Raw genomic sequence first — 22,222 nt, forward strand, 5'->3', positions numbered from 1 at the left:
CACAACAATATACATTTATTTCACATGTACAGTGTTCCCTCTTTTGTTACAAACTATTTCCCCTTGTGCATATTGATTGCTTGTAATTACTTGTTTTTCATGCACAATATTGTCATGTTCTTTCGTTTTGAATGCGAGTGGTGGGTAGTGGGAGAACGGGGGTGTCATGTCACAATCTGGGGACAATAAGACGCTGATAAGATGGCCGTGTATTACAAGTCATACACAACACGTCGAGCAGCACCCACCTCTCTCAAACCATGCCATTGCTTCGATATACAACCATTCAGTACAAACAATAGTTAATGCCATGCCTTGTAAATACCCGATCAGTTGATTATTTAAATCGGTGCAGTTGTTGGACATGAAAATACTTTCTACATCTAAGAAGTATGCATGCTAGGCAACACATTCCATGCACGCTTGAGATATTGCTGACGCAACGGTTTTACGACAGTTTAGATCGGAAGTTGATCCAGGATGCCGGCGTTCTTGTGCACTCGAGCATCAGCGTGGTCTTTCAGCTCGAAACTTCTTTGCAAGTTTGCGAATTTTCCTACTCTTCGCCCAAGCAGCAGTCAAAGGTTTTCACCCAGTCGACATTTATTTTTGCAGTCAAGCACAAGTCGGAACTGCGCTTATAGTTCTGTGCAGAGGAAAGGCCAAGCGTCGAAACGGACCGGGCTGAATATTTTTGTAGATAATATCTCCACTTACCGCAAGAAAATGTCATCTTCGCGGTCAGACCCTGGAATGAGGCAGAGGATGGTGTGGGTGGACTTGGAGGTAACGTTAACGTGCCTTGCTAGCTTGAAGCTAGCAATTGCAACGGGTTTGTCCATTACTGGTAGTTAACTAACAACTGTTAGCTGTTAGGTAGGCTATAGCTAAGTTAGCTAAACAAAAACATACTAGTTAGCTGTCCAGACAGAACTTGGCCTGAGAGTGACAACTGTAAATGAGGTAATTTTGCGGCTAACAACTTTTGATAGGTATCCATAGCTGGTTGGCTAGTGTTAGTATAATTAACACCATGGTGTTAGCTTTTTAGCTAGTCCACATCAAATGTCTGCTTCTCTCAGATAATCATTTTCGCAGACGTCATAGTTTGTTATTGTCTTTATTAGCTAGCAAATTACAAAATCTGTTATACATGCGTTTTGCCACAAATCCATCACTCCCACTGCAGTGAGCTGTCAACCTAGTCATTATTTTGTCAGTGTAATGTAACGGTTTTCTAAGGCTGAGATTCAAATGCTGTACTGTAACTATCTAACTAGCTAAACATACCTGCCATTTTAAGTGTCATGATTAACGTTAGTATCTAGCATTCTAAATGCCTCATGATTCTCTTGCATGTTATGGAAAGCAGGAAAAGGCCAGAGCAGAATGATGGTGCATTTTCGGTGATGTAGTTGTTTACTATAACATTGCATTTTGAATGGGAATGTCTTCTTTATGGATATTAGCTACAGTAGACCTACACCATTTTCTCTTATCATGTACATTATTTTTTTCAGATGACAGGACTGGACATAGAGAAGGACCAGATCATTGAGATGGCGTGCATCATAACAGATTCAGAATTAAATGTTTTATCTGAGGTAATTTGCATTCTGGCTGCCACCCAAATTCCTATTGCCTACTTAGTGGTCTACGTTTGACCAGAGCCTTAAGGGTCCTGGACAAAAGTAGTGCACTACACAGGGAATAGGGTGCCATTTGGGATGCTAGACTGTCATTCAATTGGTTGCATTTTCTTCCCCTGTACATTATGTGAAGAATGACATGAAAGTTGTTTTGACAGGGTCCCAATTTGATAATCAACACAACCAGCGAACTGCTGGACGGGATGGACGACTGGTGTAAAGAACATCATGGCAATGTAAGCATAACGTGTGGAACATTGTCTAGGTCCCGATTCCCTACCCTTTTCCTGAAATGTGAACTTTGGCATTGGTGTAAATATTGGCTGGAAGGAATTAACACCACTGTAAAAATCAATGTTAGAAAGTTTGCAAGTGAATGGAAAAAGATGGAGAATTGGGACTGCCTATGCCACCTCATTGCAAGTTGTCTCAGACAGACTAAAATGGTCAGATGCATTTTGCCTAATGAACAAGATGCTGCACCAGCACAAATAAGTCTCCTAATTCAAGTCATTAGTTTAATTACTCAATACATAAACCAAGCAAGCTGAATAGTTAATACATTCATATTGTACATACAGTTGAAGTTGGAAGTTTACATACACTTATGTTTGAGTCATTAACTCGTTTTTCAACCACTCCACAAATTTCTTGTTAACAAACGATAGTTTTGGCAAGTCGGTTAGGACATCTACTTTGTGCATGACACATGTAATTTTTCCAACAATTGTTTACAGACAGATTATTTCGCTTATAATTCACTGTATCACAATTCCAGTGGGTCAGAAGTTCACATACACTAAGTTGACTGTGCCTTTAATAAACAGCTTGGAAAATTCCAGAAAATGTTGTGATGGCTTTGGAAGCTTCTGATAGGCTAATTGACGTCAATTGGAGGTGTACATGTGGCTGTTTTTCAAGGCCTACCTTCAAACTCGGTGCCTCTTTGCTTGACATCATGGGAAAATCTAAATAAAATCATTGTAGACCTCAGAAAGAAAATTGTAGACCTCCACAAGTCTGGTTCATCCTTGGGAGCAATTTCCAAACGCCTGAAGGTACCACGTTCGTCTGTACAAACAATAGTACGCAAATATAAACACCATGGGACCACGCAGCCGTCATACCGCTCAGGAAGGAGATGCGTTCTCTCTCCTAGAGATGAACTTACTTTGGTGCGAAAAGTGCAAATCAATCCCAGAACAACAGCAAAGGACCTTGTGAAGATGCTGGAGGAAACAGGTACAAAGTATCTATATCCACAGTAAAACGAGTCCTATATCGACATACCCTGAAAGGCTGCTCAGCAAGGAAGAAGCCACTGCTCCAAAACTGCCATAAAAAAGCCAGACTACAGTTTGCAACTGCACATGGGGACAAAGATCTTACTTTTTGGAGAAATGTCCTCTGGTCTGATGAAACAGAAATAGAACTGTTTGGCCATGATGACCATCCTTATGTTTGGAGGAAAGAGGGGGAGGCTTGCAAGCCGAAGAACACCATCCCAACCGTGAAGCATGGGGGTGGCAGCATCATGTTGTGGGTGTGCTTTGCTGCAGGAGGGACTGGTGCACTTCACAAAATAGATGAGGATCATGAGGATGAAAAATGATGTATTGATGTTGCTTCAACATATCCACATCAATCAAGAACTTAAAGCTTGGTCGCAAATGGGTCTTCCAAATGGACAATGACTCCAAGCATACTTCCAAAGTTGTGGCAAAATGGCTAAAGGACAACAGTCAAGGTATTGGAGTGGCCATCATAAAGCCCTGACCTCAATCCCATAGAACATTTGTGGGCAGAACTGAAAAAGCATGTGCGAGCAAGGAGGCCTACAAACCTGACTCAGTTACACCACCTCTGTCAGGAGGAATGGGTCAAAATTCACCCAACTTATTGTGGGAAGCTTGTGGAAGGATACCCAAAACGTTTGACCCAAGTTCAATAATTTCAAGGCAATGCTACCAAATACTAATTGAGTGTATGTAAACTTCTTACCCACTGGGAATGGAATGAAATAAATAAAAGCTGAAATAAATCATTCTCTCTACTATTATTCTGACACTTCACATTCTTAAAATAAAGTAGTGATCCTAACTGACCTAAGACAGGCAATTTTTACTTGGAATAAATGTCAGGAATTGTGAAAAACTGAGTTTAAATGTATTTGGCTAAGGTGTATGTATACTTCTGACTTCAACTGTAAATTATGTTCCATAATTCTTCAATCGGTGACACACTTAGTGACATTATCTTAGTGCCAACAACCACAATACCTGTATTGTGTGTAGATGAGTAAAACATTTAATCAATTTGAAAAAGTCAAGGGGTGTGAATACATTCCGAATGCGTATATACAGTGCATTCGGAAAGAATTCAGACCCCTTGACTTTTCTCCACAGATGTTCGAGTACGGCCTCTGGCTGGGCCACTCAAGCACATTCAGACATGTCCCGAAGCCACTCCTGTGTTGTCTTGGCTGTGTGCTTCGGGTTGTTGTCCTGTTGGAAGGTGAACCGTCATCCCAGTCTGAGGTCCCAAGTGCTCTGGAGCAGGTTTTCATCAAGGATCTCCCTGTACTTTGCTTCATTCATCTTTCCCTCGATCCTGACTAGTCTCCCAGTACCTACCGCTGAAAAACATCCCCACAGCATGATACTGCCACCACCATGCTTCACCGTAGGGGTGGTGCCATGATTCCTCCAGAAGTGATGCTTGTCATTCAGACCAAAGAGTTCAATCTTGGTTTCATCAGACCAGAGAATCTTGTTTCTCATGGTCTGAGAGACTTTAGATGCCATTTGGCAAACTCCAAGCGGGCTGTCATGTGCCTTTTTTACTGAGGAGTGGCTTCCGTCTGGCCACTCTACCATAAATGCTTGATTTAGTGGAGTGCTGCAAAGATTGTTGTCCTTCTGGAAGTTTCTCCCATCTCCACAGAGGAACTCTGTTGCTCTGTCAGATTGACTATCGGGTTCTTGGTCAGCTCCCGGACCAATGTCTTTCTCCCCCGATTGCTCAGTTTGGCTGGGCGGCCAGCTAGGAAGTGCCTTGGTGGTTCCAAACTTCTTCCATTTAAGAATGATGGAGGCCACTGTGTTCTTGTGGGCCTTCAATGCTGCAGATTTTTTTTTACCCTTCCCCAGATCTGTCCTCGACACAATCCTGTCTCGGAGCTCCACGGACAATTCCTTCAACATCATGGCTTGGTTTTTGCTCTGACATGCGCTGTCAACTGTGGGACCTTATATAGACAGGTGTGTGTGCCCTTCCAAATAGCCACTCAGATTTTTTTACAAGCCAAAATATTTTTTTTGCCTCTAACAAAACGGGGTGGGAGGTTACCGTGATAATGTGACTGGCACAAACCCGACTCCAATGTGATTGAGTCTGACTAGTAGAAGCGTTGTCGTCTTTTCCCTAATAGTTGATACTCAAACATAGAAAAACAACCTAGCTTGTGAACAAAACAATGTAAATCGCCAAGAAACACAAGGACAGAGTCTCAGACTTTCGTTTCAAGTAAATTAAACCAATTTCATGCCTGTGCGCAGCGCTTCTAAAAATGATTATTTCACTCCGCTCTTCACGTGCGCACAGCCCCCAGCCAGGCAGTGTTGCAGCGCGAGTTGGAATAGGCTACAGGATTCGTAGTTATTTGACTTTGTGCGATTAATTTACCAGCTATGAAACAAAACGGCAGAAATACTTTGAGAACAGCTACTGCAGCATTTATTTTACTATACATTTGATCATACTTGACTCTTTTTATTCTGAAATGCATGTGGAGCCCTGACACCCTCCGACGTGGCTGGTGAAATTAACATTTTACCTACCAATGTCAATCTACCCGCAGGTGTTAATTTTAAGCCCTGGTCTAGATTATGTTGTCACTATGCTCAGCACTTATGACCAATTGTCTACTCTTAGATGCTTTGTGGATACGGCTCAGCTCTGACTCTCATGGAAGAGAATATTTCAGAACCCTTCCATTGAGAACAGCTCATCCATATTTCACGCTGTCATCTAGCCAGCTACATTGTGTATTAAATTGCCTAGTAAATATTCAGTCTTTGTTTCCTTGCTCTCTCAATTTGCTTTGAGCAATGATCAGTAGGATTATCAGCTGGGATCTTATCAATAAATAAAATGCACAACTTTGTAGGGTTCACAAGGAGAGCATGTGTTAAGCTATTTTATAATGTTCTAGAGTAATGTTGCTTAATCACCTTCCGGTGTAAAAACCATGAAAAAAAAAATGAGAATAGGCATTGGTCTGAAGCTGAAAAATAAAGCAAATTCACATGAGCACCGCAATGCCTATTCCATTTTTTCGGATTCAGATTTTTTTTTTTTTTGATTTTAATAGTGTATACTTACCCCTGTGCATGCTGTTTCCCAGTCTGGGTTGACACAGGCAGTGAGGGACAGTAAGATCTCGCTGCAGCAGGCTGAGTACGAGTTCCTCTCTTTCATCAGACAGCACACCCCACCGGGCCACTGTCCCCTTGCAGGTGAGTTGCCTTCTTTCTTCACTGGACTATAAATGTAGAGAATACCGTCATTAAAACACTGTCACACCTGCGTAGTATTCAGTAGAAAACACTCTGAAAACAGGGGGAAACGGGGAGTTTCCCTGGGTGCCAGATCTGTTTGGGCTATCATGCCAACTCCTTGCCACTCGTTGTCATGCCAAACATGTTTGACTTGACAATAAGCAATGCAGTTGGCAGCAGCACGAACAGTTCTAGGACAAGGCTAGTTGTTTTTGGTACCACCTTGTTTAGAATGTTTTAAACCTCTCTGGGCCAGTGGAATCCCGTGGCGCGATATTCAAATACCTTAGAAATGCTATTACTTCAATTTCTCAAACATATGACTATTTTTACACCATTTTAAAGACAAGACTCTCGTTAATCTAACCACACTGTCCGATTTCAAAAAGGCTTTACAACGAAAGCAAAACATTAGATTATGTCAGCAGAGTACCCAGCCAGAAATAATCAGACACCCATTTATCAAGCTAGCATATAATGTCACATAAACCCAAACCACAGCTAAATGCAGCACTAACCTTTGATCTTCATCAGATGACAACCCTAGGACATTATGTTATACAATACATGCATGTTTTGTTCAATCAAGTTCATATTTATATCAAAAAACAGCTTTTTACATTAGCATGTGACTAGCATTCCCACCGAACACTTCCGGTGAATTTACTAAATTACTCGCGATAAACGTTCACAAAAAACATTAATTATTTTAAGAATTATAGATACAGAACTCCTCTATGCACTCGCTATGTCCGATTTTAAAATAGCTTTTCGGTGAAAGCACATTTTGCAATATTCTCAGTAGATAGCCCGGCATCACAGGGCTAGCTATTTAGACACCCAGCAAGTTTAGCACTCAACAAAGTCAGATTTACTATAAGAAAAATGTTATTACCTTTGGTGTTCTTCGTCAGAATGCACTCCCAGGACTTCTACTTCAATAACAAATGTTGGTTTGGTCCCAAATAATCCATTGTTATATCCAAATAGCGGCGTTTTGTTCGTGCGTTCAAGACACTATCCGAAAGGGTAAATAAGGGTGACGAGCACGACGCATTTCGTGACAAAAAAATTCTAAATATTCCATTACCGTACTTCGAAGCATGTCAACCGCTGTTTAAAATCAATTTTTATGCCATTTTTCTCGTAAAAAAGCGGTAATATTCCGACCGGGAAAGCGTGTTTTCGTTCAAAGATGAAAAAATAAAAACATGGTGTCGGCTCGTGCACGCGCCCAAGTCTCATTGTTCTCAGATCGACCACTATCCAAATGCGCTACTGTTTTTCAGCCATGGCCTGCAAAGTCACCATTCAACGTTCTGGCGCCTTCTGAGAGCCTATGGGAGCGTTAGAAAATGTCACGTTATGCCAGAGATCCCCCGTTTTGGATAGAGATGATCAAGAAGGCCAAGAAATAGTCAGAGAGAGCGCTTCCTGTTTGGAATCTTCTCAGGTTTTGGCCTGCCAAATGAGTTCTGTTATACTCACAGACACCATTCAAACAGTTTTAGAAACTTTAGGGTGTTTTCTATCCAAATCAAACAATTATATGAATATTCTAGTTACTGGGCAGGAGTAGTAACCAGATTAAATCGGGTACGTTTTTTTATCCGGCCGTGCAAATACTGCCCCCTATCCCCAACAGGTTAACACTGTTACCATTTATTTTGTCAATTTGCAAAATTTCACTTATCCTTTGCCATGCAAAGGTCCTCCTATGCCACTGAGTGGAAAATATATATTTTTCTTGCTGAGGAAGCATCGTAGCACTTTCGACACATCCAAAACTGAATGACTGGTGCTTTCTTTTTCCCAACAGGGAACTCTGTGCACGCTGACAAGAAGTTCCTGGACAAGTACATGCCCCAGTTCATGCACCACCTCCACTACAGGATCATCGACGTGAGCACGATCAAGGAGCTTTGCAGGTGTGTGTGTGTGTGTGTGTCGCTAAGGCATAGGTACTTCACCTGTTTACCCAAGTCAGTCAGTATGTCCTCAGAGAGAGTGGTCAGTCCAATGTGTCTCTGGCTCAGTCAACTCAGATGGATAGAGAACAGGCGCAGGGCAGTTGCAGGTGTGTGTGGCTGTCGGTAGAGCATGGCACTTCCAACCCAAAGGCTGTGGCTTCGATTCCCGCTGGGGCCACTCATGCATAAAGTATATGTATGCATGACTAAGTTGCTATGGATAAGAGATTCTGCTAAATGACATATACTGTATATTATTATTTTTATTGTGTGTGTGACGCTGTCTAGCCGAAGTGATGCAACTAACTGGCCAACCCTCTAGCCCTAATCGGACAGCTGAGAACTCTCACCCTCCTACGAAGTGCATTTTCCCACGCTTTTGAAATGCAATTTTTAACCAAATGCTGTATCACGTCCAGGTGTAATGGTATCTGTCAGTTAGGATTAGTTGGAACAGGGAATTACAGACCCACAAAGTACTGTGTGGAGCTTTCTTAGCCTATTTTAGCACACTTAAAGGAGTTGTTCATTATTTTTACAACTTGATGTTAGGTTCCTCACCCTGAAAGTAGTCTATGGGCCTGGAGAAACTATCGTCCATGGTTCAGTTTTCTTTTAACAGCCATTACAAACTTAAGTTAACTTTAGCCACTAGCTAAAAAATATATGGAAGTGATGGCCTGTGAGCATGTTTGTTTTTGTTCGATTTTTTTTAAATCACCTTTTTTAAGTAACATAAACATATGTGGAGTAGACTTAAGTTAGCTAGCAGTGGCTAAAGTTAGCTGAAGTTTGTAATGGCTGTTTAAAGAGAACTGAACCATGGACTACAGTTTCTCCCGGCCCATAGACTACTTTCAGGGTGAGAAACCATCTAACATCAAGTTGTAAAATAGTGAACTACTCCTTTAAAGGCTATTTATCAATTTTCAAGTGCCTTGGTGTGAACTGTGGTATTCATGCACTTTCATGCATTTTGTTAATTTAGCAGATTCTCTTCTGCTTAGCAACTTGCTTGAACGAGGTTACATTTAGCTTTCTAAAGGCAATGACCTGTTCAATGCCTTACTTCATAAATATATGAAACAACAGTGTCTTCAAACAGACAAATATTGCTGCTATGTGATGTCATTTCTGAGAAGGAGCAGAGTTTAATTTGTGTATGTGTCCCGCTACTCAAGACGGTGGTTTCCAGAAGAATACAAGCTCGCACCACAGAAGAAAGCATCTCACAGGCAAGTCTGACAGAAGTGTTTTAAGAGTCAAGCTCAAAGTACCATGGTCATGTTAGAAATGTCTGGCCTTTGACAGATGTCTATGGGCTGTGCCATGTTATACATAAAGTGAACAGTCCAGTAAGAGCATTGGATCAAGTAGATATTGATGCATAGAAGTGTTACTGTTGTGTAGTAACACTCCCCTCACATGTATGAATCTCCCAAATGGAGACTGGGGTTCAATACCCATGCCCACCCTTTCCATTGTTTTTCCCACCTGCCTGTATCCCGCTCTTTTTTTTCAGAACTGTCAATACATTTATAAAATGCCCTTAAATACAGTGCCTTCAGGAAAGTATTCACACCCCTGGACTTTTTTCACATGTTGTCTTATAGCCTGAATTGAAAATGGATGACATTGAGATGTGTTGTCACTGCCTACACACACTACCTCATAATGTCAGAGGAATTATGCTTTTAGACTTTTTTATTTATTAAAAATGAAAAGCTGAAATGTCTTGAGTCAATAAGTATTGAACCCCTTTGTTATGGCAGGACTAAATAAGTTCAGGAGTAAACATTTGCTTAACAAGTTGAATGGTGAAGTTATTACACTTTGGATAGTGTATCAATACACCCAGTCACTACAAAGATACAGGCATCCTTCCTAATGGAGAGGAAGGAAATTGAGGCTTGATCACCATGAGGCTAATTGTGATTTTAAGACCGTTACGGACTAATGCCTGTGATAAGAAACTGCGGATGGATCAATAACATTGTAGTTACTCCACACTAGTAACCTAAATGACAGTACCTGCAAAACACCAGCGTCAACAGTGAAGAGGCGACTCCGGGATGCTGGCGTTCTAGGCAGAGTTTCAAAGAAAAAGCCATATCTCAGACTGGCCAATACAAAGAAAAGATTAAGATGGGCAAAAGAACACAGACACTGGACAGAGGAACTCTGCCTCGAAGGCCAGCATCCCGGAGTTGCCTCTTCACTGTTGACGTTGAGACTGGTGTTTTGCGGGTGCTGTCATTTAGGTTACGAGTGTAGAGTAACTACAATGTCGTTGATCCATCCTTGAGGAACAGACTTGAGGCGTCTGTTTCTCAAACTAGACACTCTAATGTACTTGTCCTCTTGCTCAGTTGTGCACCTGGGCCTCTCACTCTTTCTATTCTGGTTAGAGCCAGTTTGCTCTGTTCTGTGAAGGGAGAAGTACACAGCACAGCGTTGTACGAGATCTTCAGTTTCTTGGCAATTTCACGCATGGGGAATAGCCTTCATTTCTCAGACCAAGAATAGACTGACGAGTTTCAGAAGAAAGTTATTTGTTTCTGGCTGTTTTGAGCCTGTAATCGAACCCACAAATGCTGATGCTCCAGATACTCAACTAGTCTAAAGGCCTTTTTTTTGAAAATTATTATTATAAAAAAGAAAATTGCCTCTTAAATCAGCACAACTGTTTTCAGCTGAGCTAACATAATTGCAAAAGGGTTTTCTAATGATCAATTAGCCTTTTAAAATGATAAACTTGGATTAGCTATCACAACGTGCCATTGGAACACAGGAGTGATGGTTGCTGATAATGGGCCTCTACACCAATGTAGATATTCCATACAAAATCAGCTGTTTCCAGCAACAATAGTTTGTTACAAAATTAACAATGTCGACACTTTATTTCTGATAATTATATTCTAATGGACACTTTTTAAAAAAACTTTTCTTTCAAAACATGGACACTTCAAAGTGACCCAAAACTTTTAAATGTGTGTTTATTTATTTTTATTTAACCAGGAAGGCCAGGATGACCTGTGACCTGGCCAAGATAAAGCACAGCAGTGCAACACAAACAAAATAGTTACACATGGGATAACCAAACACAGTCAATAACACAATAGAAAGATCTATGTACAGTGTGTGCAAATGTACTAAGATTAGGGAGGTAAGGCAATAAATAGGCCATAGTGGCGAAATAATTACAATTTAGCAATTAACACGAGTGATAGATGTGCAAGTAGAGATACTGGGGTGCAAAGGAGCAAAAAATAATAATAATATGGGGATGAGGTAGTTGGGTGGGCTATTTACGGATGGGCTGTGGACAGGTGCAATGATGGGTAAGCTGCTCTGACAGCTGATGCTTAAAGTTAGTGAGGGAGATATGAGTCTCCAGCTTGAGTGATTTTTTTTTTTTTTTATTTTTATTTTTTTATATATATGTTTTTTTTTTTTGCAATTCGTTCTAGTCATTGGCAGCAGAGAACTGGAAGGAAAGGCGGCCAAAAGAAGGGTTGGCTTTGGGGATGACCAGTGAAATATACCTGCTGGAGGGCTTGCTACGTGTGGGTGCTGCTATGGTGACCAGTGAGCTGAGATAAGGCGGGACTTTACCTAGCAAAGACTTATAGATGACCTGAAGCCAGTGGGTTTGGTGATGAATATGAAGACAGCCAACGAGAGCATACAGGTCGCAGTGGTGGGTAGTATATGGGGCTTTGTGGACAAAACAGATGGCACTGTGATAGACGGCATCCAATTTACTGAGTTGAGTGTTGGAGGCTGTTTTGTAGATGACATCACCAAAGTCAAGTATCGGTAGGATGGTCAGTTTTACGAGGGTATGTTTGGCAGCATGAGTGAAGGATGCTTTGTTGCGAAATAGGAAGCGGATTCTAGATTTAATTTTGGATTGGAGATGCTTAACCTCTCTAGGGAAGGTGGGATGAAATCGTCCCACCTACTCAACAGCCAGTAGAATCCCGTGGCGCGTTATTCAAATACCTTAGAAATGCTATTACTTCAATTTCTCAAACATTACTATTTTACACCATTTTAAAGACAAGACTCTCGTTAATCTAACCACACTGTCCGATTTCAAAAAGGCTTTACAACGAAAGCAAAACATTAGATTATGTCAGCAGAGTACCCAGCCAGAAATAATCAGACACCCATTTATCAAGCTAGCATATAATGTCACATAAACCCAAACCACAGCTAAATGCAGCACTAACCTTTGATCTTCATCAGATGACAACCCTAGGACATTATGTTATACAATACATGCATGTTTTGTTCAATCAAGTTCATATGTATATCAAAAACCAGCTTTTTACATTAGCATGTGACGTTCAGAACTAGCATACCCCCCGCAAACTTCCGGGGAATTTACTAAATTACTCACGATAAACGTTCACAAAAAACATAATTATTTTAAGAATTATAGATACAGAACTCCTCTATGCACTCGCTATGTCCGATTTTAAAATAGCTTTTCGGTGAAAGCACATTTTGCAATATTCTCAGTAGATAGCCCGGCATCACAGGGCTAGCTATTTAGACACCCACCAAGTTTAGCACTCACCAAAATCAGATTTACTATAAGAAAAATGTTATTACCTTTGCTGTCTTCGTCAGAATGCACTCCCAGGACTTCTACTTCAATAACAAATGTTGGTTTGGTTCAAAATAATCCATAGTTATGTTCAAATATCCTCTGTTTTGTTCGTGCGTTCAAGACACTATCCGAATGGTAAAGAAGGGTGACGCGCACGACGCATTTCGTGACAAAAAAATTCTAAATATTCCATTACCGTACTTCGAAGCATGTCAAACGCTGTTTAAAATCAATTTTTATGCCATTTTTCTCGTAAAAAAGCGATAATATTACGACCGGGAATCTGTGTTTAGGTTCAAAGACGAAAGAAAATAAAAACATGGGGTCGACTCGTGCACGCGCCTCAGCCCATTGTCCTCTGATAGAGCACTTGCCAAAAGCGCTAATGTGTTTCAGCCAGTGGCTGGAATTACATCATTCAGCTTTTTCCCGCCTTCTGAGAGCCTATGGGAGCCGTAGGAAGTGTCACGTTACAGCAAAGATCCTCAGTCTTCAATAAAGAGTCAAGAAGCTCAAGGAATGGTCAGAGAGGGCACTTCCTATACAGAATCTTCTCAGGTTTTTGCCTGCCATATGAGTTCTGTTATACTCACAGACACCATTCAAACAGTTTTAGAAACTTTAGGGTGTGTTCTATCCAAAGCCAATAATTATATGCATATTCTAGTTACTGGGCAGGAGTAGTAACCAGATTAAATCGGTACGTTTTTTATCCGGCCGTGTAAATACTGCCCCCTACCCCCAACAGGTTAATGTGAGTCTGGAAGGAGAGTTTAGTCTAACCCGACACCTAGGTATTTGTAGTTGTCCACATATTCTAAGTCAGAACCGTCCAGAGTAGTGATGCTAGACGGGCGGGCAGGTGTGGGCAGTGATCGGTTGAAGAGCATGCATTTAGTTTTACTTGCATTTAAGAGCAGTCGGAGGCCACGGAAGGAGTGTTTGGCATTGAAGCTCATCTGGAGGTTCGTTAACACAGTGTCCAAAGAAGGGCCAGAAGTATACAGAATGGTGTCGTCTGCGTAGGGGTGGATCAGAGAATCACCAGCAGCAAGAACGACATCATACAGAGAAAAGAGTCAGCCCAAGAATTGAACCCTGTGGCACCCCCAGAGACTGCCAGAGATCCGGACAACAGGCCCTCCGATTTGACACACTGAACTCCGTCTGAGAAGTAGTTGGTGAACCAGCCGAGGCAGTCATTTGAGAAACCAAGGCAGCTGAGTTTGCCGATAAGAATGTGGTGGTTGACAGAGTCGAAAGCCTTGGCCATGTCAATGAAGACGGCTGCACAGTACTGTCTTTTATCGATGGCAGTTAACCTGTTAGGGCTAGGGGGCAGTATTGACACGGCCGGATAAAAAACGTACCCGATTTAATCTGGTTACTACTCCTGCCCAGTAACTAGAATATGCATATAATTATTGGCTTTGGATAGAAAACACCCTAAAGTTTCTAAAACTGTTTGAATGGTGTCTGTGAGTATAACAGAACTCATATGGCAGGCAAAAACCTGAGAAGATTCTGAACAGGAAGTGGCCTGTCTGACAAGTTGTTGTTCATCTTGGCTCTTTTTATTGATGACTGAGGATCTCTGCTGTAACGTGACACTTCCTACGGCTCCCATAGGCTCTCAGAGCCCGGGAAAAAGCTGAATGATATCGAGGCACCCCCAGGCTGAAACACATTATCGCGTTTGGATAGTGGCTGGTCAGAGTACTCTGAGACTCACGAGGGCACGAGATGTTTTTATTTTCTCTCTCTTTGTACGTATACACGCTTTCCCGGTCGGAATATTATCACTTTTTTATGAGAAAAATGGCATAAAAATTTATTTTAAACAGCGGTTGACATGCTTCGAAGTACGGTAATGAAATATTTACACATTTCTTTGTCGCGAAATGCGCCATGCTCGTCACCCTTATTTACCCTTTCGGATAGTGTCTTGAACGCACGAACAAAACGCCGCTATTTGGATATAACAATGGATTATTTGGGACCAAACCAACATTTCTTATTGAAGTAGATGTCCTGGGAGTGCATTCTGACAAAGAACAGCAAAGGTAATAACATTTTTCTTATAGTAAATCTGACTTTGGTGAGTGCTAAACTTGCTGGGTGTCTAAATAGCTAGCCCTGTGATGCCGGGCTATCTACTTAGAATATTGCAAAATGTGCTTTCACCGAAAGCTATTTTAAAATCGGACATATCGAGTGCATAGAGGAGTTCTGTATCTATAATTCTTAAAATAATTTATGTTTTTTGTGAACGTTTATCGTGAGTAATTTAGTAAATTCACCGGCAGTGTTCGGTCGGAATGCTAGTCACATGCTAATGTAAAAAGCTGGTTTTTGATATAAATATGAACTTGATTGAACAAAACATGCATGTATTGTATAACATAATGTCCTAGGGTTGTCATCTGATGAAGATCATCAAAGGTTAGTGCTGCATTTAGCTGTGGTTTGAGTTTATGTGACATTATATGCTAGCTTGAAAAATGGGTGTCAGATTTTTTTCTGGTTGGGTACTCTGCTGACATAATCTAATGTTTTGCTTTCGTTGTAAAGCCTTTTTGAAATCGGACAGTGTGGTTAGATTAACGAGAGTCTTGTCTTTAAAATGGTGTAAAATAGTCATATGTTTGAAAAATTGAAGTTTTTGCATTTTTGAGGTATTTGAATATCGCGCCACGGGATTACACTGGCTGTTGAGTAGGTGTGACGCAAGCGTCCCACCTAGCCCAGAGAGGTTAAGATACCGTTTAGGACCTTCAGCGTGGCTGAGGTGCACCCATGACGAGATTGCATAGCGGAGAAGGTACAGTGGGATTCGAAACGGTCAGTGATCTGTTTATCTTGGCTTTCGCAGACTTTAGAAAGTCGGGGTAGGATATATATACAGTTGAAGTCGGAAGTTAACATACACCATAGCCAAATACATTTAAACTCAGTTTTCCACAATTCCTGACATTTTAATCCTAGTAAAAATTCACTGTCTTAGGTCAGTTAGGATCACCACTTTATTTTAATCATGCGAAATGTCAGAATAATAGTGTAGAGTGATTTATTTCAGCGTTCATTTCTTTCACCACATTCCCAGTGGGTCAGAAGTTTACATGCACTCAATTTGTATTTGGCAGCATTGCCTTTACACTGTTTAACTTGGGTGAAATGTTTCAGGTAGCCTTCCACGAGCTTCCCACAATAAGTTAGGTGAGTTTTGGTCCATTCCTCCTGACAGAGCTGGTGTAACTGTGTCAGGTTTGTAGGCCTCTTTGCTCGCACACGCTTTTTCAGTTCTGCCCACAATTTTTCTATAGGATTGAGGTCAGGGCTCTGTGATGGCCACTCCAATACCTTGACCTTGTTGCCCTTCAGCCATTTTGCCACAACTTTGGAAGTATGCTTGGGGTCATTGTCCATTTGGAAGACTCATTTGCGACCAAGCTTTACCTTCCTGACTGATGTCTTGAGATGTTGCTTCAATGTATCCACATCATTTTCTCTCCTCATGGTGCCATCTCTTTTGAAGTGCACCAGTCTCTCCTGCAGCAAAGCACCCCCACAACATGATGCTGCCACCGCCGTGCTTCACGGTTGGGATGGTGTTCTTCGGTTTGCAAGCCTCCTCCTTTTTCCTCCAAACATAACAATGATCATTATTGCCAAACAGTTCTATTTTTGTTTTGTCAGACGAGGACATTTCTCCAAAAGTAAGATCTTTTTCCCCCCCATGTGCAATTGCAAACCGTAGTCTGGCTTTTTTTATGGCGGTTTTGGAGCAGTGGCTTCTTCCTTGCTGAGCGGCCTTTCAGGTTATGTCGATATAGTACTCATTTTACTGTGGATATAGATACTTTTGTACCTGTTTCTTCCAGCATCTTGATAAGGTCCTTTGCTGTTCTGGGATTGATTTGCACTTTTCGCACCAAAGTAGTTCATCTCTAGGAGACAGAACGTGTCTTCTTCCTGAGCATTATGACTGCTGCGTGGTCCCACTGTGTTTATACTTGCGTACTATTGTTTGTACAGATGAACGTGGTACCTTCAGGCTTTTGGAAATTGCTCCCAAGGGTGAACCAGACTTGTGGAGGTCTACAATTTTCTTTCTGAGGTCTTGGCTGATTTTTAGATTTTCCAATGATGTCAAGCAAAGAGGCACTGAGTTTGAAAGTAGGCCTTGAAATACATCCACAGATACACCTCCAATTGACTCAAATGATGTCAATTAGCCTATCAGAAGCTTCTAAAGCCATTACATCATTTTCTGGAATTTTCCAAGCTCTTAAAAGGCACAGTCAACTTAGTGTATGTAAACTTCTGACCCACTGGAATTGTGATACAGTGAAATAATCTCTGTTAACAATTGTTGTTAAAATGACTTGTGTCATGCACAAAGTAGATGTCCTAACCGACTTGCCAAAACTATAGTTTGTTAACAAGAAATGTGTGGAGTGGTTGAAAAGCGAGGTTTAATGACTCCAACCTAAGTGTATGTAAACTTCCGACTTCAACTGTATACACATTCATGCTACACACACATCACAACTGCTGTTACAAGACTTATTATACAGCTGGGGGCTGAGGGGGGTCTATAACAAGTGGCAACAGTGAGAGACTTATTTCTGGAAAGGTGGAGTTTTAAAAGTAGAAGTTTGAATTGTTTGGGCACAGACCTGGATAGCATGACAGAACTCTGCACACTATTTCTGCAGTAGATTGCAACTCCACCCCCTTTGGCAGTTCCATCTTGGTGGAAAATGTTGTAGTTGTGGATGGAAAGTTCTGGATTTTTGGTGGCCTTCCTAAGCCAGGATTCAGACACGGCTAGGACATCATGGTTGGCAGAGTGTGCTAAAGCAGTGAATAAAACAAACTTAGGGAGGCGGCTTCTGATGTTAACATGCATGAAACCAAGGCTTTTACGGTTACAGAAGTCAACAAATGATAGCGCCTGGGGAATGGGAATGGAGCTGGGGGGCTACAGGTAGCGGTTAACCCAGGCCATCACCAGAGGAGTAGGATAAGGGTACGGCTAAAGGCTATAAGAACTGGTCGTCTAGTGCGTTGGGGACAGAGAATAAAAGGAGCAGATTTCTGGGCGTGGTAGAATAGATTCAGGGCATAATGTACAGACAATGTTATGGTAGGATGTTAGTTCAGTGGAGGTAAACCTTGGCGTTGAGTGACGATGAGAGAGGTTGTGTCTCTGGAGGTACCAGTTAAGCTAGGTCAGGTATCCGCATTTGTGTGGGGTGGGACAAAAGAGCTATCTAAGGCATGTTGAGTGGGACTGAGGGCTCTACAGTGAAATAACAATAAGAACTAGCCAAGACCGTAGTAGACAAGGCATATTGACATTCAAGAGAGGCATCAAGCAATCACAGGTGTTGATCAGGAGAGCTAAGACAACAACGGGTAAATGGCGAAGAATGGGGAGAGCGGGTCAGTTAGGTACATACAGGACCTGAGTTCGAGGCTGGGGCCGACAAGTAAACAAAATGAGTTACCTTGTTATTGAAACAGTCCAGGGGGCATCCGCTGTGTAGCCGAGTAATCATAGGGTCAAAAGAGCAGCAATCGGTGAGTCAGGGTGTATAGGTGAGTCGGATATTATATATACGCACACACATATATATATATATATATATATGTGTGTGTGTATATATATGTGTGTGTGTGTGTGTGTGTGTGTGTGTGTGTGTGCATATATGTGTGCATGCATGCGCGCGCACACACAAACAGAGCTCTGGAAAAAATTGAGACCACTGCAAAATTATCAGTTTCTCTGGTTTTACAATTTATAGGTATGTGTTTTAGTAAAATTAACATTTGTGTTTTATTCTATGAACTACTGACAATATTTCTTCCAAATTCCAAATAAAAATATCCTCCACCAAATGTAATTGGGTGTGAGACACTGGCTTGTAGCCTCTCCAGGTCTCGCACCCACTGTGAAATTTGGTGGAGGATCGGTAATGATCTGGGGGTGCTTCAGCAAGGCTGGATTCGTGCAGATTTGTTTTTGAAGGATGCATGAATCAAGCCACGTACAAGGTTGTCCTGGAAGAACACTTGCTTCCTTCTGCTCTGACAATGTTCCCCAACTCTGAGGATTGGTTTTTCCAGCAGGACAATGCTCCATGCCACACAGCCAGGTCAATCAAGGTGTGGATGGAGGACCACCAGATCAAGACCCTGTCATGTCCAGCCTAATCTCCAGACCTGAACCCCATTGAAAACCTCTGGAATGTGATCAAGAGGAAGATGGATGGGTCACAAGCCATCAAACAAATGCACCAGGAGTGGCATAAAGTCACCCAACATCAATGTGAAAGACTGGTGGAGAGCATGCCAAGACGCATGAAAGCTGTGATTGAAAGTCAGGAAGAGTTCAGAAATCAATATTTGGTGGAATAACCCTAAGTTAAAACATTAGGTATGTGTTAAAAAATATTAGGGTTAGTAGTCAGTAGTTTATAGAATAAAACAAAAATGTTCATTTTACCCAAACACATACCTATAAATAATAAAACAAGAGAAACTGATCATTTTGCAGTGTCTCTTAATTTATATACATATACACTTTTATTTTTACCTTTCATTTAACTAGGCAAGTTGGTTAAGAATAAATTCTTATTTACAATGGCGCCCTACTCCGGCCAAACTCGGACAACGCAGGGGCCAATTGTTCTCCGTCCTATGGGACTCCCAATCACAGCCAGATGTGATACAGTACCAGTCAAACGTTTGAGTTCTTTATTTTTACTATTTTCTACATTGTAGAAAAATAGGGAAAACATCAAAACTATGAAATAATCATGTAATAACCAGAAAAGGTGTTAAACAAATCAAAATATATTTTAGGTTCTTCAAAGTAGCCACCCTTTGCCTTGATGACAGCTTGATGCACACCCTTGGTATTCTCTCAACCAGCTTCACCTGAAATTATTTTTGGCTGCTTTTACTTTACTCTGCGGTCCAACTCATCCCAAACCATCTCAATTGGGTTGAGGTCGGGTGATTGTGGAGGACAGTTCATCTGATGCAGCACTCGTCACTCTCCTTAATCAAATTGCCCTTCCACAGCCTGGAGGTGGGTTGTTTCATTGTCCTGTTGGAAAAACAAATGATTGTCCCACTAAGCGCAAACCAGATGGGATGGCGTATCGCTGCAGAACGTTGTGGTAGCCATGCTGGTTAAGTGTGCCTTGAATTCTAAATAAATCACCCACAATGTCACCAATAAGGCACCATCACACATCTTCCTCCATGCTTCATGGTGGGAACTACACATGCGGAGATCATCCATTCACCTACTCTGCGTCTCACAAAGACACGGCAGTTGGAACCAAAAATCTCAAATTTGGACTCAGACCAAAGGACAGATTTCCACCAGTCTAATGTCCATTGCTCGTGTTTCTTGGCCCATGCAAGTCTCTTCTTATTATTGGTGTCCTTTTAGTAGTGGTTTCTTTGCAGAAATTCGACCATGAAGGCCTGATTCACGCAGTCTCCTCTCAACAGTTGATGCTGAGATGTCTGTTACTTGAACTCTGATGCATTTATTTTGGCTTCAATTTCTGAGGCTGGTAACTTGAATGAAATCCTCTACAGCAGAGGTGACTGTGTCTTCCTTTCCTGTGGTAGTCCTCATGAGAGCCAGTTTCATCATAGCACTTGATGGTTTTTGCGACTGCACTTGAAGAAACTTTAAAAGTTCTTGAAGTTTTCCCATATTGACTGACCTTCATGTCTTAAAGTAATGATGGACTGTTGTTTCTTTTTGCTTATTTGAGCTGTTCTTGCCATAATATGGACTTGGTCTTTTACCAAATATGGCTATCTTCTGTATACCACCCCTACCATTTCACAACACAACTGATTGGCTCAATTGCATTAAGAAGGAAAGAAATTCCACAAATTAACTTTTAACAAAGCACACCTGTTAATTGAAATGCATTCCAGGTGACAACCTCATGAAGCTGGTTGAGAGAATGCCAAGAGTACAAAGCTGTCTTTTTTAAAATGTTTTATTTCACTTTTGTTTAACTAAGCATCAAGGCAAAGGGTGGCTACTTGGAAGAATCGCAAACAAATTAAATATTTCATTTAACACCTTTTGGTTACTACATGATTCCATATGTGTATTTCATAGTTTTGATGTCTTCACTATTATTCTACAATGTAGAAAATAGTAAAAAATAATGAAAAACTCTTGAATGTGTAGGTGTCAACTTTTGACTGGCACTGAATATTCTCTATGTATACATCTGTGTGTACATACAGTGTAGAGTTAGAAGTCATGGAGAATATACCCAAAATAGAACAGCTTAAAATGATTATACAGATTGTGTATGAGTTATAAAGTGCCATCTTGTAATCGTCTTTCACTTTCCCTTTCTAGAGCACTGGATGACATTCAGGAGAGCATCAAGGAACTGCACTTCTACAGAGCACACGTTTTCAAATCGCAAACAGAGGAAAAGAAGCGCAAGATATTGCAAAATTGTGACAGCAACAAAAGTGTTTGAGGGGGTTCCAAGGTGGGTGTTGAGGTTAAGAGTTGGAGTAAGAGGTATTGTTTGTGTCTCAAATGGCACCCTAATTCCTTGTCAAAAGTAGTGCACTACATGGGGCATAGGGTGCCATTTGTGCGCAACTAAGGTTTTAGAATCGGAAAATAAATACAATTTGCACAGCTGAATTTGAACTTTAATCTCCAGTCTGCCAAGAAAACTGTGATCAGTTTTCTGATTCACACCTTTTTTTTCCCCCTCAATCAGTATTTGCATTCGGCTACAAAAGCATCTTGGTTTCCAGTTTCAACGTGGACATTTACTTGTTTGGAAAAAAGCTGCTTTGCACTTGTTTTGGCTTTTTAGGGGATTTTAGCCATTGTTATTTTGTCAGTCTAAAATGTGTCCTTTCAGTTAGTTCTGTTGCCAATATTATCTGGGATTGATTCATAATTTTCATATTTTATCAGATTATACCAGAAACAATAAACTCAATTTTCTTTGAAACATCTTGTGCAAATTCCTGGCATGTCTAAATTTAATGTACTGATTCTAACACTAGATGGCAGTTTATGCTTGTATAAGGGATACCAATATTAAGAAATCAGATACCAAAATAGACAGTAGTGTGTGCTGTCTATCCACTCAGTCACCGTCTGACTATGCCAGTTGGTGTAGGGTGACGTTTCCTCTAGACACTGATCTTGGGTTGTGTAAGTTTAGAATTGGGCAAGGGAAGCTAATCCAAGATCTGAACCTAGGGGAAATGTCACCCTGGTGACTGGAAAAACTGCTTAGACTGACCACAAAACACACAACTGATGGTTAACCTATGCCCCTGAGGTGACAACGAGGTCTTGTTTAGAAGGGTGCAACGTATAACATTGCAGATATAAATGCCATG

At 41.2% G+C, this 22,222-nt stretch overlaps 1 protein-coding gene across 1 annotated transcript; it reads left to right on the top strand.

Moving 5' to 3' along the window:
• The first annotated feature begins 385 nt into the window (after positions 1 to 385).
• Positions 386 to 21,825, top strand: smfn (small fragment nuclease). Its single transcript, XM_014197818.2, has 7 exons — positions 386 to 786; positions 1,521 to 1,604; positions 1,808 to 1,885; positions 6,055 to 6,166; positions 8,028 to 8,136; positions 9,360 to 9,413; positions 21,207 to 21,825. The coding sequence occupies exons 1-7, from the start codon at positions 481 to 483 to the stop codon at positions 21,331 to 21,333; spliced, it is 870 nt and encodes a 289-aa protein (XP_014053293.1). The 5' UTR covers positions 386 to 480; the 3' UTR covers positions 21,334 to 21,825.
• Positions 21,826 to 22,222: the final 397 nt, after the last annotated feature.

This window comes from Salmo salar, chromosome ssa04 (assembly GCF_905237065.1).
Source record: "Salmo salar chromosome ssa04, Ssal_v3.1, whole genome shotgun sequence".
Lineage (NCBI taxonomy): Eukaryota > Metazoa > Chordata > Actinopteri > Salmoniformes > Salmonidae > Salmo > Salmo salar.